This window comes from Rhipicephalus microplus, chromosome X (genome assembly GCF_043290135.1).
Source record: "Rhipicephalus microplus isolate Deutch F79 chromosome X, USDA_Rmic, whole genome shotgun sequence".
Lineage (NCBI taxonomy): Eukaryota > Metazoa > Arthropoda > Arachnida > Ixodida > Ixodidae > Rhipicephalus > Rhipicephalus microplus.
Genome location: NC_134710.1, coordinates 196,649,049 through 196,669,371, shown reverse-complemented (window position 1 = coordinate 196,669,371; position 20,323 = coordinate 196,649,049). Strand labels below are relative to the sequence as shown.

Sequence of the window (20,323 nt, the reverse complement as noted above, 5' to 3'; positions counted from 1 at the left end):
CAGAAAAAAAGAAAAGCTGATATATATATATATATATATATATATATATATATATATATATATATATATATATATATATATATATATATATATATATATATACATGTATATATATATATATATACATGTATATATATATATATATACATGTATATATATATATATATATATATATATATATATATATATATATATATATATATATATATATATATATATATATATATACATATATATATATATATATATATATATATATACATATATATATATATATATATATATATATATATATATACATGTATATATATATATATATATACATGTATATATATATATATATATATATATATATATATTGTTGGCTTGCCGCAAATGTTTATAACGCTAGGCTTTGAAGTGCACATTAAATAAAAAATATCTGATCCTCGACCGTCGTTTATTGACGTCGACTTCGCTAAAAGCCACTAGCTGGGAAGTTTAAACATTCATAGGTCGACTACGAGTGCGGAAGAATAGAGCTGAGGTTAATGAAAATTTGAAACTTCAATCACATTCAAATACCAAACCTTTACGCGGGCGTAAGAAAGAAAAAAAGAACGCTAGTATTTTCATTTGATGGTTTAACCCTGCTGTCATATTAGTTAAAGATACGCTAAATCCTACCTATATGTGTCACTTATACACTCTGCGCTCACCAGCACTGACGCCCGTGCTCGTTTTCTTAGTTGTATTTTTTGCATCCTAGTATTTTTATTAGAATTAAAATTGAAACCTACATATACAAAAACAGAATGGCCACCATATGGCAAGATGTGTGTGCCACCTTTTGATTTTTTGCTATACCTCACTTCAAGTTACCTGGCTATCGGTAAAGTTCTTTTGTTTCTTGATTCCACGCTCGGCAGTGAGAACTCTGGTTCCACCATTGGACTATACTCGGATACACCGATCTTTGACTAAAGCTAGAACTGTAGAGCTTCGTGCACAGCTCGCAAAACGTATAGTATACCCATGGCTCAACATTATACCGTCCTTTCCATTCGAAGAAGCTTTTGTACAAGACAAAGTTTTCTGAAACTTCTCTGAGGTAGTCGGCGAGATCTTTCGGGGTCTTAAATTGAAGCGCGTCAATATAAGAGCCCGGCGGTGCCACGTCCTGGTAATCAGCGCCCCCAAACGTCACCGGAATGATGTCGTAAAGCAGGGCCAAATATAGCTTCTCCGTGACGTAGTCCCTGCAGATAGTGTTCTCGAAAGACAAGATGAAGAAGTATTTACGTTCGAACATCTGATAACAGGCAAAGCGCACGTCACGTGAGCACGAAAAGTTGCCGCACTTGCCGTACACGTCCACCGACATGTGTCGGCGCAACTCGTTGACGTAGTTTTCGCGTTTCCCGAAAGTACTGCAGTGGCTCACAGCCCAGACAGCCGTGACTTTTTTGTTGCGCCAGGTTTGCTCGAGACGCTCCAGAGAGTAGGAAGTTGGTTTGCTACGTTGCGTCACCTTGGCGTACGCGTCGACGACGTCGGAGTCTCGCCTATACGTCATGGTCCAGTTGAAGGCGTCTTCAACTGACACCAGAGGCGACGGGTCACACGTGGTGGGCGCCTCGAGGGACCAGAGCACCCACTTTTGACCCTCGGCTCTGTAACTTGGGAGGTCGGAGGCGTTCAGGTCGCAGGCGTAGAAAACAACGGCGTCACTGACGGGCAAGGTGCGACGGTCGTTGGCAATGTAGCAGTGGTCGGCGCAGCCACCGAATGGATGCCAATAGCGCAGTTCTGCGGTTCCGCTCGCGCTCAGGCCCGAGTACCATTCGCCGAACACGGTTGTCCAGAACAAGATACGGGGCTTGTCTGGACGGCTGAAGATGTCTGTTCTCCAGTAGAATGGCACCCAACTACGGTTCCTGAAAAGCGGGAAGAAGGAGATATAGTCATTGAAATTCTAGTTTATTACTGTGATAATAAAGTAAGCTTTCAATTCACTAGACGTTGACCACAATTTTATTGTTTACGAGGCTGGCCCATTCTATTTTCATGGCAAACGAAGACCAATACCGCTAGAATAAGCGAGCAAATTTGTTATTCCGAAAGAATCCTGGAAGTGAGAAGTGAATAGACAGGTGATAGGTTAAACAAGCAGAAAGAGCTCCCCCTCCCCCCCAAAAAAGGAGGGAAAAAAACGACGAAGAGGCGTAAACTAAGTGCCGTAAAATGGACTGGCACTAGGGCGGAACATGCCAATAAATCCTAGTGGATATGAAAAGACGGTGAACTATTGTTAAAAGATCAAGCATTATTTTCGCGATTTGAATTGAATGTTACAAAAACCGGTACGTTGCACTGCCTATTGCACAAGCGTCAGTGGTACTGCGCGAAATAGTCATTCGGATTGCTGTACGTATAGTCTGCTGTTGTTTACGCGCACCACAATTCAAGCATAAATTTAGTCTGTGTTTTGTCAAATATCCCAACATTATTTTATTCATTGCAACCATGACCACATTCTTTTTTTTTGACATTTATCAAGTATATCAGTTGATCACTGCATTATCAATGAGGCTTTTTGCCGTATAAGCAGCCGTTTCACTGTCCTTGTATCATGTTGTATCATTCTGACCAACGCCGGGCCTATGGTTGATACGTTAATGAAGACACCTTTGACTAAAGCAAGTCGGTGATAGCACGCGCACGCACACACACACGCACACACACTGACAATTAACAGACACAAATATCACGAAAAAACTATTCGTCTACTGTTGTCGGCTCGAGTGCACCAGCCTTCATTGGAGTGAATGCGACTGCAGGACACATTTCCTATAAAAGCATAGGGCAGTGAAGGTATGTAGTCTTGCGTACACGTGCCTTAATAATGGGCGCCACTGTTACCGTTGTAATAGCACCACATTAATCTTTTTTGAAGTACTGAACTTACATTGCAATTACTGTAAGGAAAGTTTGCGCAATCCGTCATCCTGAAATTACCTGCGGAACTTTGGCAGCGAGAACTCGCGGCTATTTTGATGGTGCGCCTCTCTAACCCGTATCAAAGTTTGCTTGGCCTTGATTGAATGAAAAAAAAAAGAAGTATTTCAACGTGATGCACTTTGTATCACAGCCCAAACCGTCATTTTGTCTATAAAAAAAACTTTTTGGGGGAGCATGATTACGCGTTTGAAACCACACAGGCAGCAACGCACAGAGGCATCGTCGGCCTGTCTTGTCTGGTGCTCTGAGGACCGTGACTTTATCTTTCTCTCTTTCTATTCTCTTTTCGATTGCTGTTTCCCAGGCCTTGTACGCAGTATCTAAGCAGTTCTTCTACCAGGTTGACCTCTCTGTTTCTTTCTCTTATCAATTTTTTCTCTCTCTCTCTCTCGTATTTCAGTCAAAAGTAAATGAAAAAGTAACATCCAACTTTCGCGCTTGAAGCAATTAGTTACATTACTCATCACAGCAAAAGGTAACTTAATTACTTTCATTTCATTGATGTAATGTGATTACTTCCAAGTCTGATCCAAGCAGCCAGATATGTATTATCGATTACAACCCCTCTTGACACCGGTTGAACTATCCCTATACCATCACGAATCTCGGCACCCCACCCCTCAGTAAAAAGGAATCTGACTACGCCACTGGGTGTTACTGCAATACTGATTAGGAAACTCGGCTGGTATCAGAAAGGCGAGGAAGAGCCACTGTGGTGTCACCGTGACTAGCCCCCGAAGCCCGTCTCACTCTTGCATAGGATTTGTTTACAAATATTGTCCCTCATATTTTTCCCGGCCCATTATTTATCATGTTCATCTGTAGGAAAGCTAACAATTATTCGATTACTTTTGTGCAAGCCGTGCGTGCTGAAGTGGCAAGAGCGACACAAAAAATATACGCACGGGTACAGTCCATCCGAAACGCTAATGAAGTCTGCAGTCCGGAGATAGGAGAAAAAGTAGTCGTGGCTGATAGGAATGAAGTTGTAGCTCAGAAGTGGCAACGAACTTAACATGATCAGCACCACCACTGTCACCCGACGCCTTTTGGCCAGAATCATGACAGAACGTCGCATCGGCCCTGCAATTCCAGAAATTTACATGGTAGGAGGCAAAATTTGGTGGGGTTATTCCGTTCCTACACACAAAATGTGTGAAAATTTCGTTGAAGCAGTTATCTAAAATATAAAAGAAGTAAAATACAACGCTGTTTCACTTCACCAGATGACGTATATGAATCAGGTCTCCTCGTCAGATTTACTCTCACTCCATGTTCACACAAGCGGTACTTTGAATGGGTTGCACAGGGGCGACATTATAGGGCTTGGAAAAAGGCGGTACAGGACTGCATCGGGCACAGTCCGCTGAGCACGGCTTTTGCAGTGGTTGCCACTCGATACTTTTTTTTTCGTGGCTCGTTACCGGATGCGGTAAACGTGTGTGCCCCGGCGCAGCAGAATTGGATGATAAAAAGATTGGAGTAACGTTTATTGCACATTTACTATAAAGAAATTGGTCTTTATAGAATACGGAAGATAGGTAAGAGCAAGAGGGATAAATTAAGGCAGTTTCGCTTAAGCGGTGCACGAAGTGCGGAACTAGGCAGCCTTCTCTTCTTCTCTTCAGTTTTCTCTTTTTTTCTTCTCTCTTTCTTTCTTTTTCTCTTTCCTAGTTTTTTTCTGTCTTCTTTTTATATCTATTAATTTCTATTTTTTCTTTCTATTTTCTTTTTTTTGTCTCTTTTTGTTTTCGCTTGCTTTCTGTTTTCTTATATTTTTTATACGTGCCTGAATCTTCTAAAATGCTCTGTTGCACATGATATCGTTAAGGTGCTCGAAGAAAAAGAGAGAATACTTCACTCTGGTGCTAGCGCGTGCTCTAGATGGCTACAATATACGTGCTTTTGTCTGCGTTACACAAAGCGATGGTGACAGCATACGATCACATCATACGACAGCACGACCCTCCAAAGTGCTGAACACTTGAGAAGAGACGCTGGGTAACATGTGAACAAGTGCAGATGCAGATTAAGGGGATGGAGAGGTGTCATCTCCGGATATTCTGAACCATTCTTAAGTTGGATTCCCCCTTAACTGTAAAGTCCCTTTAAAGTGGTTCAAACAACAAGGTGATGCATATATACATGACAAACTGGTCCAAACGTCTTCTCTCCCTTACAAACATGTGTGCACTGTGGCAGGGCCGCAGAGGCAGTGCACAATTCTTTCTTCGCAGCTGTCAATGCGTCCTTAGAACACTCACTGGAACGAGAAAAATTTTATGTATTTCTTTTCATTATAAATTATTTAAAGCATGGGTGGACTTTTCATCACCATAACCAATGACCAGCCTTTGAAGAAAAATGCTAGATGTGTATTTATCTTTCTACTTCGTCATCTTCAATAGTTTTACCTTTCCTCGGATCTAAAGTTTCGATTACCATAATGAGTCTGAAGAAATAGATTCGTTGAAGAGATTCATTGAAGCAGAATGATTGATATGAACACACGGACAATGTGGAATAAAGATATTTGACATTCTGATTTTTGAGCAGCATCTGCAATCGCTTCATGCCCTTCGGAATATCGAAACTCCCACGTATGACACACACACACACACACACACACACACACACACACACACACACACACACACACACACACACACGTTTGCCGACGACTCACCGTTTGCAAACGAAGGGAAGCACATCGGCAAAGCTCTCAAGCGTCACTGCAGTGGTGACACCAAACTTAAATTGGACCGGCACTATGGATGGTGACGAACAATAACGCCTTTTGCACGTGCTGCCAGAGTAACTAGCGCAATTGGCACTTGGTGCTTGTACACGCTCGCACTGCCGAGTTCGCCTACGTGCTTTTGCGTGCTTGTAGCATTTACGTAAAAGCATGTTTAAAGCTCGCTCTTTTCTTTATTACCTACCCAGTGACATAAGTTCTGTAGTCACATGGATATGAGAATATGAATACAAATGTGCATTAGTAGGCTACAACAAAATATTTCTCTCTACTGCGTTTAAACTACAACCGACATGTGAATTAAGTTTAATTCAAGCATACAATAATTTATGCTGTTGAATTTAAAGAGAAAAGCTTAACTAAAAAATACATCCTATAGAAGTCGTGGAAAAATAGATTTAAGAAACGCCGATATGGACCGTCAGCGGCTCCCACACGACTGGAGTAAAAAAGCCCCTTCACGAGACGGTGGTTGAATAAGACATCACGTGATGCCGTCATCGCATGACATCGTCTCTTGGTCAAACGTGGGTCGATCACGGAGGCAGTACAAAACCAGGCAAGGTGCAGAAAGCTTGGAATGCCTCCGATTTCTCAGGCAAAGAAAAACAGGTGATCTGCAGAAAGCTTGTGGAAGGGGCCGAATTAATATTGATAGAGAAAAAGAAAGAAGAGGCAGATGACTTCTGTAACTTCGATGAGGAGGGATAAAGAAGCAAAAAAGCTAGAGACATGGAATGCGTCTTGATATCAAATGCTATAGGCCTTTCTTTCCAAAGCATGGCACTTGTACCCTATCCATCTCCCACGTCGTGACGTCATCATGGTCATTTCAGCTAACGTGTATATCAGAATATCTATTGTGACTAGTTGATTGTTTAATGAAAAAGTGTACTGTGGATATAACTGGAATAACTTATTTGAATATTAAGCATAATATTCAGTGATAACATTTCGACTTAACAAGCGTTAATGGTCAGATACTAATGATAGGCCCAGCTGAATAATCAATCATGTGGAGACAGAACATGCGCTCCTCTCTACCGGTGCAAAATCCCTGCGCTCATATCTGAAGTGTACATAATGAGGTATGACAATGCATATTTTGCATACAATGAAATGCATGTACGAGAAAGATGAATAACATATAAAAAACACGTGACATGCGTGCTATTGACATGAATGGCATATTGACATAATACGTTCGTCGTAAAAGGCGTCGTGTTAATTCCATTAACTTGACATGTGCCAGACTGCGCATGGCATGACATGTATGTAATGAGTCTAATGACATTATTGGCTTCAATGACAAAACGCGGTTGTAGTCGTTTCTTTTCCTTGGATATCAGAATATGCCGAAGAAAAGATAAATTACTTAGCATATCACGATATGCGCGCAGCATTAGCTAACGCTGGTTACCGTTCGCTAGTGCTTGTTAATGTTGGCTTATTGCCTGCTATCTTTTGCTATAGCACTGCCCTGACTGCTTCAGCGGTAATGGCTACGTTTGTGTATGCAACTTGCATATGGAAGTTGTGTCAACTTTTGCCAAAAAGGGAGCAAAATAGATTGCTCATGTTCATTGGATGAATCGAATCCTAGGCGTAGAGTTCTCACATTCCCGGAGGGGGTGGGGCAGTCGACTTCCTCTTCCACATGCCCTCTCCCTTTCTCTCTCTCTACTCTCTCCCTCTCTCTCTCTCTCTCTCTCTCTCTATATATATATATATATATATATATATATATATATATATATAGGCCTGCGCGGGGAACACACAGCACAGTCACAGTGAAAGCTGGAAGAACGGCCTTTTAGAGTCTTTTCTAAACAATATTTGGGTAACTGCTACAAGCACACTAGCTTGATACCCACTACGCAAAAAATAATTATAATATTTGTGCAGTATAGGCCGGCATTCACTATGCTATCCGTCATTTTTCGGAGAAGTGTGGTATCCGCTACGCACTTGCTAGAATTTTTTCCAACTTTTAATGCCGTAGCTGAAGACGATGAAGAATTATGCCTGAAGTGGGGTATGCGCCACTGCTAATAGGTGATCATCAAGAACAAGTTTTAGGGGCGAAGCTCCTTAGGGCGTGGGCTGTGCGTCCCCTGTAGCCTGTATGTAGCCACCTCTAGTTTAGTTCTTGCAGTGTTCACTAGATGGCGGTACCGTCCCCTGTATGTAGCCACCTCTAGTTTAGTTCTTGCAGTGTTCACTAGATGGCGGTACCGTCTCCTGTATGTAGCCAGCTCTCGTTTAGTTCTTGTAGTGTTTACTAGATGGTGGTACTTGTAGCTGATGATGAAAAGATGCAAGATGTTATAAACTAGAAAGCGGTACTTGTAGTTGATGAAAGACACGAGATCTTATAAAATAGGAATGATGTCACATATGGCGCGTGTCATTGGTTGAAGGCAATCGTTCGATTTAGTGCGGCGACGTACGCTAGGGAAAGCGATGTAATAAAATCGAGTGGGCAAAATGTACAGAGGATTCATGGTTTACCAGGTTTACCTCCGGAGCTTCGTCCACTCATCATCATTCACTTCGTGGATATGGCGGAATTTTTTTGTAATGAAATGGAGCATTGAACGACCCACTAGCTACGAACTTCGCATTGTGGGATGTCTTATCCCTTTCATGTTCTGAAAAGCTTTATTACTCATATTAACGTGATTCCTTTCCCGACATCAAGCTACACCTAAGACGAGTTCGGAAACGAGTTCCAAGCCTTAGCGGGGCTCGGTGGGAGAACACTGGGCTGGCACTCAGCGCACGCAGTTTCGATTCCCATTGTTTCCTTGGTGTGTTTTAGTGGCTGAGTTTTTTTCTTATTTTTTGCGATACTGGTGACGTATGAGGGCGGCGGCGGTGTACAACACGGTGCGGCACGTGACCCATGCTCGTACCTCATAACAGCGTTTGCTGTAAAACTGCTTGCGCACACATTTGAAGGCTATGATTGTATTGGTTTCATGTAAAAATAGAACTTCACTGAGCACAGAGAAATGAAATATTCAATTACATACCATCTACAATCAATAATTGAAACTATAGCGCAAAGCAACACATTGATTTATTTCCTTTCTTGGAATGTATTATTTAGTTAGTGCCTTGGAGTTATTATGCATTATGTATATGACACTTGCGCAGACAGGACATAATGCGCGCTGAAGGCGATAAATATCAATTAATTATTTACTTAATTAATTATTTTTTATTTGTGCAACACAAGATTGTCATGATGCTTGTGGCAAAATGTAATGTTGAAATAAACGTCACCTTTTGGAACAAACGTAGTATGGCTGTATGTCGGCTAGTGACGCCTAAAGCAGCTAGTGTCGGCTATTTCGACTTTGCGTTAGCTGACTGCTCTCAGTGCAATAAATACTTATACGTACTTAAATTTTTTTGCTTGACGTTGCTCGACAACGCCGGAACGCGCCGACGGACGCTGGTTACGCGAGGCACTTCAGCTTTCGTTTCGTCTTGGTGTAACTCCCTCTCGCACGAATGCAGACGTTGCATCGGATGTTGAACTTACCTTCAGGCCTAGTCGTCGTGCCCAATGCATTCACATCTTGTACGCGCTACACTCGACTTACACCAACTCGGCGCGCCTCGAAACGCTTGGCTCAGCGTCTAACAAAGCAGCATATTCCGATCCTCACAGAGAGCTTCGCATAACATTGATTTCTACTGCTTGTGTAATCAGACGCAACTTATTGCTTGTTCGTTCACTCTCCGCTTTCTGCCTTTGGGCGCATTGCCGTAGGATAACGACACTTGCTTCAACTCTTTCGCACGTGCTACAAACGCTATATGTTGTCAGCCTATTTTTCCATTGTTTACGAAGCTGTCTATGCTGAGGTGGTGTCGCAACACCCTTATCAGCAGCGACGCCCTCATTTAAATACCGCTGTGCGGTTTTATCTTCCCTATTTCTGGCGATGTGGAAAATATGAAGACGGCAAGCTTTGGGGTGTATCGTACAACTACAATCGGGCACAGCCAGTGGAATGCTAATGAAAAGGACGATGGGCTTGGCAACGGAAAAGAGCAATGAATGTATATTACCCTAATAAATTTTTACCTATAGAAGCTCGATGTGGTGCAATTTCTTCTATGTCATATTTTTCTTTTTAATTACTGTAGTTCCAGGCTGTCTAAACGTTAGAGGAAGGACAATGTAATATTCGCATATTCAAAATCAAAGTAAATCTTACATGTCAGGAAAACCAAAACAGTGGTTATTTGTTACTAACCTCGTCTGTTTACAAACCTCATCATGAACAAGAAATATTCTGAACTTCTCTCTGACATTTAGGCATTGCGATCAGTTCCCGAAATAATATTTGTAATAGTACACAGTACTAGGCTGGGATGTCAGCCATCTTCTTTATTTCTAACCTCTTGTTCCTCCTCGTCTCCCTCCAACCCTGCCTAACGTCTACGTACACTCCCCCTCTTTGAAGACTCATCCCTCCTGGGGTGATACATGAAAACGTTTCCGATGGTCGCAAATTCCAGCACACCATCATCGTTGGTGTAACCGACCCTTTTGAGAACGCCATGTTGCACTGCGATCTGCACCACGCGATAAGGTGCCATGTACACCTGCTTTGTGCCGGGAAGGCCTTTTCTGACAAGCACCGGATCGTTCAGTTGTACCTGAGGTATCCGCGTGTTGTGGTGACGGTCAAAGTTCCTCTTCATACTTTCCCGGTATCGCTGGTAGGCTTCCAAAGTTTTTCGTTTTTCGCACAATTGCAGGCGGTCTGCAATGCAAAGTTCTTGATCAGCAGGAAGCACTGGTACCTTTTCGAAAGCTGCAAAATATGGGCTACAGCCGATGCTCGCAGTGTGCGACCGATTGTGATGAGCGACAGCTGCCTCCAAGCAGCACTTCTATCCACCCTGAAAACCTGGATACAATGAAATGAATTGCTTCAAATCCCGAATGATTCTTTCAGCCATGCCATTTCCTGCAGGATGGTACGGAGCGCAGCGTCGCAATGCAACTCCTCGTTTTTTCGCCCAATCTTGCAAACGCTGACTGAGAAACGCTGGCCCATTGTCTGATATTACTATTTTCGTATTCTTGAACATCTCTCGACTCAAAAGAGCGATCACATTATTTGCGTCTTCCCTTCCTGGCCGTGCAGCCACTATTCTTGTGCACTGGTCTATTGCCACTAGGAAAGACTGCGTTCTTTTTACTCCTGCAGCCTTCTTCTTGAGCTCTGCGAAATACAGGTGAATGACTTCAAATGATACGTCAGAATGTTGAGGCAAAACCATCTCGTCTGTTCTCTGAAGGTACTTGGCTTTGTGAACTTGACATTGATGACAAGACTGAGAATACCATTGAACGTCCTTTTTCATGTGTTTCCACTGGAAACGCTGACGAATCTTGTGATATGTCCTACAAAAGCCGTCATGTCCACCTGAGTGCGGGGAGTCGTGATAGAGCTCCAAAATTCGAGGCACCATTGTTTCTGGGACTGTGAACTTTCCGTTATGGAACTTAAGTTTTTCAGTTCCCTCCCACAACAATGTTGCGTTGACAAAGGATATGGGAGTTGCAGTAGGTCTCCAGCTTGCAAGCGGGCGTCGTTCCTCAGCTCGTGTGGCCCCGGTATTCCTTGCAGCAAGTGTCATGGGTTGACGCTGGGTTCCTAGGTCCTGGAGGTAGAGGTTTCGCATTCCCTGCAGAAGTTCTTCGACCGTCTTGGGTCCTCGCATTTGTATTTGCTTCTGGAGGTCCGGACTTAAACCATGAATGATAAGCGGAACCACAGACGTCTCAGACAAAGATGAGTCCGCCAGCTGTAACAAGCGCCTTTTCCCATAAAAATAGTTGAGTGCAGATCCAGACCTGTATTTGACCGTGATTGCTTTGTCCCATAGCAACACCTTGTTCTCGCTGAAGGAGCTCAGAAAGCTTGCTTTCCACTCTGTCCATGGTTTGTTGCTGTGAGCGTTGAGACGCCATTCGTACCAACTCTTTGCTATGCCCGATAGGAATAGTCGCATGTTTTTTCACTTTATCTTCGTCGCTGTGCCAGTAGTTTTCAGTGCATGCATACTCGTAAAACGTGAGCCAGGACTCGGGACTACTAGACTCTTCGTCAAACATGTCTGGCTTCACTTGTTCGCGACTCAGTCTGCTTAATCTTTCCGTCGCGTTTACAAGCAAGCGCATTAAATCATTTTGCTGCCTATTCTGTTCTCGGTGCAGTTCAAGAAACTTGTTGATCAGCTCGACGGAACTGTCGGGCGAAGCAGTGGTAGCAGCCTTCGCGTCGTTTCTTACTAGAGTCAGCACGAAATTCTCATAATCCTGAAGTTTCATGTTGATCCTCACCGTTCTTTTAGCAAGTAAATGATCTGGAGTGAGCCTCATTTTAGTGCTTATATAGGAAACAAATGCGTCAGTGCTCACTGCTTCCGGAAGAGCTACTTCCTCGTCATCTTGAGGCGTTGCGGTCAAGATCCGGATGCCACCAAGTTGATTTGCTCCAATGCTGAAGTCCACCCACATCTTGAATGTCCGCACAGAAAGTATACGCGGCTGCGCCATTTTGTAATAGTACACAGTACTAGGCTGTGGTGTCAGCCATCTTCTTTATTTCTAACCTTTCTTCCTCCTCGTCTCCCTCCAACCCTGCCTAACGTCCACGTACAATATTATCTTCTGTATTAGCTTCATATGAACGACCAGCTGCATAGCCATTTGCAAATGCACGTGTGATACGAAAAGGTTACCATGTGAATGCCCAATGACTTCAATACCACGAATTTTCATGTCTAAACAAAGGCACTGCGTTTTCCGTTTCTCTCACTCTATTTCTTTCAAATCCAGGCCCTCTCAGCTGAGTCAAGTTTAGAATTATTTCATTAGCTTCTACAATGCTTTGTCTTATTTCATCGTTTGAGTTAACTCTGCTTTGCTTAGCTCCTTGAACAGCTGTATTCATGGATGGCTCTCCTTGGTGTATAAGTGCTTTGAAATGAGAAGCAAGCAAGAACTAAAGCCGTCGGCCTTGTATAGAACAGGTCGTTCTTCCAGCTCACCACCACAGTTACGATTCATGACCATTAAACGGTGGTTCACCCACGGCCAACGACAAATGAGGATCTCTGTCAATTGCCACTGTGGTAATTGGCACCCTGTGTCCTTAGCGAAGACAACCTGTTCCTGCCACCCTCTTATGATATTTCGCGAGCGTAACTGCGTCTCTCAGTCAACTTCTGCGTGTAAAGCAGAGCCTCGCAAATTCTTGAAAAATGCCCGGTATGAATGTCATATAATGCGAGGAGCCTTCTTAAGACACGTAACATTGCGTGCTAAAAGTGTAGAATCACACAAGGCTCCAAAACGGGGTTTGGGCAATCAGTGGGTTTCTAAACGGCACACCAACTAAAAAAAAGCACTCAAGTACAAGTAACTTTAATCGGCACCTTAACTTTAACCAGTTCTCTTACAGACACGAACTGAGTCCTTGTACAAATCGCAAAAAAAATAATTAGGGCGTAGTGGGCACTATGCAGCTGTAGTGGCAGTAGGCATTCTAGGATAGTTCGAAACGGCCAATGCAGGCGTTCCCTTCTATGAGCACGCTGGAGGTTTCCACCGAGAAGTGAATCCAGGTTAGTGATTGAGAAGGCGATGGGAACGGGGCCCGATTACGCTATAGGTGGATAGCAAAATGGCGTGTCGTCTGCTATGGTACTACCAGTTAGAGGCCTATCCCTTCACCGCTTTTAAGGAGCCTGCTATGCAGTGTAGTCGGGAAGGAGACGCGTGCAATTCTGTGACGCCTTTGTTGCCGCTTGTCCAGGAATCGGGTTCTTGAATTCTTTGGTGAATCAATACATGATATTTCGAGCATTTGAGAGAACGAAGCGAGCAGTGGCATTGAGTGAACACGAGGAACTTGTGAGAGGCAGGTTTCGGGCACGTTTATGCTTTGAAACACGCAGTGATCGTTTGCAGAATCACATCGATTCGGTATTTTCCTCCACAAATTATGGCCACGTCAAATCACTGACACGCATGAACAGATGCTGACAAATCTCAACGTAGGTTGACAACTTAAGTACGCATACTCTGCCCGATCAAATACGCCGATACAATATGTTTGCATAACATATTCTGCGTCCCCTAGTGTCTAGCAAATTTATGAAAACAGCTGAACGTGTAAAAGATCCATGGCACCAAACAACCACTTAGTTAAAAGTATCGCAGGGCGTAAAACGATCGAAGTCTTTCTAGAAGCAAAGAGTTGCATGATAGGTCAGACTTACAAGCGTTAAGTGACGATAGGCAGTGTTTCGCTACGACAACTATATGTTGAGCATGCGTTGAAACACAATGTTCGAGCGTGTGAGGGAACGACATCTTACGTAAAGCGAGATTCAGAAAAAAAGTATACAAAAGTGCGAGAGCATTTGATTTTTAGAAAGCACAGTTCACTCTTGCCATTCACTATTTCGAACCCAAGATGTTACCTGAATAAATAACTCTACGAGTGAGCAACAGGAAAACAAATGGACTAATGTTTCGTGATGCTATGATGGACAAAAAATATTTGTATGCGAGAAAACGCGCGCGAGAACACTCTTTGCTGCAAAACAACATGCATGTGTCCGGAGGTGCTTGAAAAAGAAATGACCACTCGTACAATTATAACTATCTCGTTGTGACTGCATTTGTTATTCATCTATAGTCTGCATAGCACTACAACGTATACAGCAGCTATTTGTGAGAAAACGCCTCCGCGAGCGCTAGGTGGAACACGCAGAAAGCGACGGCACTGGCAAGAATGCCCGTCGCGCGGCATGGCATCTCGAACCGGAAGTCGATGCAGATGAGTGCCGTGGCCCGCAATTATTTGCGTGGACCACAACTTTGCTATCCACCTATTGCGATCTGCTCAACCACCATCCATGTTTTTGCGGGAACTTTGCAATAGCGGAAACGTCGAAACTGATCAAGCTAATTCTAGACTGTAAATGGATGACGCGTCCACGCTCCTTCTCATATATAGTTTTTTTTATAAGAAAGATTTTTAAATAGCAATTTCGATGTTGATATCACTTGTATAGGATCCTTCGAGTTTGAATAATAATATCTAAAAGGGTTTGTGTGTGTGCATGTGTGTGTGTGTGTGTCATAAATTGTGGTGTCCTACAACATTTTTGTATGAACAACTATACTCTCAAACAATTATTTTTACGAAATAATTAGTCATTAGTAAAGCTTCATTTTTGAAAGTAACTTCAGGGGCAGCGAAGTATTTTCTACTTCATGTCTGAGAACAGCAAGTGTCTGACTGTCATAGCATTTTTGAAAAAAAAAATCTGATTTGTCTGCAGCTCGTGCGTGCGCAGACACTTGAGCCATAGAGTTACCTAGAGGGAACTCTGGCGTTGAGATCGTTCAACCACCATGCAATTACCTAAAGGGAACTCTGGCGTTGAGATCGTTCAACCACCATGATAATGATGGGTAGTACATGGATTAGCCTAGCCTTCGTGCTTGCAGGCTTCGAAAACACTTGTTACTTTGTTTATTACTCTGCTTTGGTTTTGTTACTAAAAAAACGGACCGTTGTCAACTTCGTCACCCAGTTTGCATTGGTTAGTCTAAAAGGTTAAGGTGGTGCAGTGCAACTGATGAAAATTTGCTGATTGTCTTCTCGTGATAAATCAGCTTCAAGGAATTCACGCGAAACCTAAGGGAGACGAAAGTACAAATACTTGACATTTGTGTACTACCCATCACTCGCATGCTCGCTGAAGCACCGGGCGTTGCAGCTCCCATAGAGAGCGTCATAATTCTCTCTCATGTAGTTACAGGAAACTATAATGACTTGAGGGGCGTAGTGTTCAACCGCATCATCTGCGACGGTGGCACGCGACTGCAGCGCACTCGTCACAGCGCGTGACATGCGCTCCTAGATTTCTTCGAAGTGTGGAACAGACGGTATATATACGTAAATGGCATCGCGGATATTGAATACAAGTCACTCTGTGCAAAGTGCTGCCCTGCGTATACATTGAAATGTTCACCGCCATTATGCGGAAAGGCTGGTCTTCCCTGACACGCGCTTCAACACCAACGGGTGCAGTCTATTCATACCGTGAGCAGCAGCAAGGTCTATAAGACGTTAACCATAGCTGTTTGACTTGGTGGTCATGTATAGCATTGCGCGGCTGAGCTCGAGGTGATAGGTACGACCGTATGTCAAAGGCCCCCCTGCAACGTCGGAGATCAGCAATGCTCTTGTTTCGCGCACTGAATGCAAACTAAACGCCACGAGGTCAAAATCAGCCACAAGTCTGTTTTTTTAATGCAGGACATTGACTGGCCTGCTATATAAACTCCTTTGAAACTACGATATAAATATATCTGGCAGAAATGGAAACGGACAATTTCGCAAGAGACACTTCATTGACGGATATCATGACGCTGGCGAGTTCCTATCTTCCTCTCACTGTCAGTGTTTTCAGCAACCATCACCGGATCTATAGACTCATGCGCACTTAGAGTGACACAAAGATATGTCACTACCTTGTTCTTGCTTACCTCTACTGGCGGATGGTTTATAGGTGTTTCTCCTTCCCTGGCACCTTTCCTCTTTCAACTTCTGTTTGTGTGATGCAATTTACTGCCATGCCGTCATCTGCATAGCACATTTTCGGTATACTCTCTTTACACGTCTTACGCATATTCTGAAGACAACAGTGATTTTAACAATCACCCATCCACAAATTATAGAAAGAAAAACTATCTAGTGCGACGGATTAACGCATCATTATAATGGTCAATCAACCCTGTAATCTTTATTTACCTCAAATAAATGTGGCATTGTACGTCTGCATCACCCCTTAGTATGTTTTTCTTTGTTTATTTCGCAACATTTGATTTGTTTTTGTCACCTTTTGTTGTCCTTATACAATTGCGCACTTCGTTATGGATCTATTTTTCTTGCGTTTAACCTCCTACCTGTTCATACCTTCTCAGGTATCAGCTTTCTTAGCCGGACAGTACTTCACACAGTATACGTACTCGTATAAAAGTGATTTTGTGCACCTTGTAAAGGTTACATTAGTTTAGAGTGCGTATATTGCAAACTTAGTAACTATTATCGGCGCACAAAATAATATTCGTCTGTTACCTCGTTCAGAGTGTATGCCCTTAATATAAAGTTTTTTATGCTATAGTTTTTTAAAGAAATGCGATCGTAGTCAGGCACCTGTCGTTTCCACACACAAAATTTAGGACGAGGTGGATATGCTTTGCCTGAAGGAAAATTGACGTGATCCATCAAGAAAATTTATTAAGTTGTTATTTATATACTTGAGTACATTTGTTAACATACAAAAAACTGCAGGATGTGAAAATTCATGACATAGCCATTTTTCTGAAGTCTCAACAAACGCAAGTGCATGATTTTTTGTTGCGCTGCGGATGGCGATACGATAGAGACGAGGCAAGGACTACAGGACAGGCGGTGTGCCAACTCACAATAACTTAATTCACATCTTGCAAAGCGTCAAATATAGGCTAACAGTCGGATAGAATGTATGTGGTGAAAAACGGGACATAGTGAAAAAGGCTAAAAGTAATACCATTGTCACACGGGCACTTCTAATCACGGTAAGGGTGATACGGATTGGTTTTCTTGATCTCGGTTAACTTAATGAGCGCTGCCACAAGAGTCACATGAAATGCATCTGGTGGCGCTTACGTGCCGTAAAACATATCACTGACAAAACTCGGGGTACAATTTTTCCAGTGCCTCCTCTATTTTTATAATACTAGCCAGATGCACCCGATTCAGCCGTTCATCATCCTCTCCTCTAGCCCTTTCCTGCTCTCGCCCATCACCTATAGACTTCGGCAGTGCTTTTCGGTCAAGGGAGCCCCCTCATGCAGTGCCACACGTCGGCAATGATATAAAGTAATTTTTTTGTTCAGTTGTTTTACATATTCGTGAAGCGGCGTCTTGCACCTCTCGTGATCACAATGTTGGCGGTCACGCTGGCTCTGTAAGAGATACGGTGTTCTGAAATAGCGTGTCGCCATTCGTGTCGCTATGCAGGCAACCAATTGGGAAGCGTCACTTTAACGAAATTGTACGCGCAGACTTTAAGAGTGCTGTGATGCAGCGGCGGCATTGCTTCGAGCCACAAAGAAGGAGCCTGAAGGAACCAATCTGACAGACGGATGATATTGGAGTGGGAAACGCGCCTATCGCATCTCGTGAAAAGACTCGGAAGCACGTGTGACAAGAGCAGCACGACCCCTCATGTAGCGCCACATTCTGACCACTCCCTGAATTAAGGCGGACTGATGGCTGCCGTTGAGAAGCGCGCATTTTTACTGGCATTTTAATAAAGACGGCGTTGATTTTATTGCGATAGCAGTTATATGGACACTCTCGGTTGGATCTTGCCGCCTGCGTCAGCATCGACGTTGGCGTTGACATCGGCGTCACCGTCACTCACCGTATATGGAAACGTATTTATATATATGAAAATACAATAAAAAATGACCCCTGAAAAGACTCCGGCGTGTGGAATCGAAAGTGCGACCCCTGCTTCGTGAAAGCGAGGCGTTAACCACTTAGCCACCGAAGCGGACGGCCTTCACTATTCAAACGGCAAGCTATATATGTCTACCGCACACCGCTGCTGACAGGCATCTCGGGGGGAATAGTATTTTCAGTATTACTAGCAACATGGCGCAATGAGCGCGCGTCGCCACATCGCACGGCGGCGCGCACTCTAATCTCCCACGCGTACTTTGCCCCGTATAGAAGAGTGAAGTGATACTCCCTCACGCGCCCTTATCTCGCGGTGGGGAGGATGGGAGGATCATACGTTTTGGTTGGCCTTGAGCTTTACCTGGAAAGATGCTGCTGTAGTTAGTTACCGGGTGCACAAAGGACACTGCAATCATTGCAATCTCCGTTTGCGAAGAAAGAGCACGCACTTTTCAGACACAGCGAAGTAACAACTGAGACGCTTATTCTGATTTCATGCGTCACTGGTGCATGAGAAACGCAGGGAACGTTTCAATCTGCTTTCCATTTTACACGTGACCTTCCAGTTTGTTGCTATAGCGTTCATTGCTTCGCCTTTGCACCAAAGCTGTGAAGTTTTTCTATAAAGCTATTTGTCAGCAATGTTATTCGTGCAAGAACCACTCGAACATCAAAACTTTGCGTGCCACTAGGACAGTGATGCTATAAATCCATCATTCGATAGAGTTTTTTTTTTGCACTTACCTGTATTGCTGTGTGAGATCATTAACCTTCACGTTTATTTCTATGGCCCCCGCTCGTACCGTCCAGTCGCAGCGAAGCGCCAATCTCGTTGTACGCCTCATATAGGCCTCTTGTATAGCATGTACAAAGCATCATGTAGGCTTGTACCCACACCTGGGTGGGTATAGCCAGATTCAAGCAGAACATGTTACATCGTTTTCTCAACTCCCCCACAACCTGTACATAGTTCTTCGTCTCACTTTGTGATTACGTGCTTCTCCTTGTATTATCATAAAACCTCTCCCGTTAGCCTCCCTGTCTTTCTTCATACCATATATATATATATATATATATATATATATATATATATATATATATATATATATATATATATATATATATATATGGTGTGGGCATTTAGTATACGCATCCTCTTCACCGGTACATTATCATCATTATCATGTGTGGCTCATGCACCCTCATCGTTGTCGCGTAGCATCATCATCTTGGCTCATTCATCGTATCTGTCGGCTGCCGGTTCCTCGGGACTAATAAAAGGTAATCCAAACCAAGACTTCATACGTGGTGGAGGTGCTGTTAGATCCCCCGCCATCCTCTCAACCACTCTACCCCCTGGAGCTACGTTCAGGTCGCCGCTTGGGCCAAGTGTCCGGAAATATGTCGCACCAAGATGAGGCCGGTGCTGCAGCCGCTCCCACTCAACCACCACGTGCCGTGCCTTCTCACGTCATCAACAGCCTCCAGCGTGAGCCCCATCCCTTCGCTGGTATGCGCGGGGAAGATGTGGAGGAATGGCTGGACGATTTCGAACGTGTCGGCGCTGCTAACCGGTAAGATAACACCTACAAACTCGCTCACGTGTCATTCTACGTCACGGGTGTCGCGAACACGTGGTTCCTCAACCACTTCATCGACATCCCCGACTGGTCAGCCTTCAAAGATCAGCTTCGCCATGTCTTTGGCACACCGGCTGTTCGTTCGGCTCTCGCAAAGAAAGCTCTCGCGACTCGGAAACAGCACATCGGGGAGTCGTATACATCCTACATCGAGAATGTTGTTTCACTTTGCCGCCGGGTTGACACACCCATGACGGAATCAGACAAGGTGCGCCAGCTTCTTAAGAGAATTGCACCCATCGCATTCAATGCCCTTGCAATCCAGAATCCGGCTACCGTTGCTGACGTTGCGACAACCTGTCAGCGCCTCGAAGAACTTGAGTCTATGCACCTACAACTAGACAGTGACGCGGCCCGTATTA

General features: G+C 43.7%; 1 protein-coding gene across 7 annotated transcripts in view; it reads right to left on the bottom strand.

Moving 5' to 3' along the window:
* Positions 1-422: 422 nt before the first annotated feature.
* Positions 423-20,323, bottom strand: part of LOC119177363 (alpha-(1,3)-fucosyltransferase C) — a 43,875-nt gene continuing 23,974 nt past the window's right edge. For 3 of the 7 annotated variants that reach the window (XM_075878447.1, XM_037428854.2, XM_075878446.1), the window contains 3 exons: positions 16,359-16,455; positions 3,906-4,083; positions 423-1,916 (listed from right to left, as the gene is read on the bottom strand). In XM_075878447.1, coding sequence (XP_075734562.1) covers positions 866-1,916; positions 3,906-4,078 — 1,224 coding nt within the window. In that variant the 5' untranslated portion in view covers positions 4,079-4,083; positions 16,359-16,455 and the 3' untranslated portion in view covers positions 423-865. Of the gene's footprint in view, positions 1,917-3,905; positions 4,084-9,308; positions 9,487-16,358; positions 16,456-20,323 lie in introns of those variants that run through there. The other 4 variants (XM_037428856.2, XM_037428852.2, XM_037428855.2 and 1 more) reach the window with 3 other exon arrangements.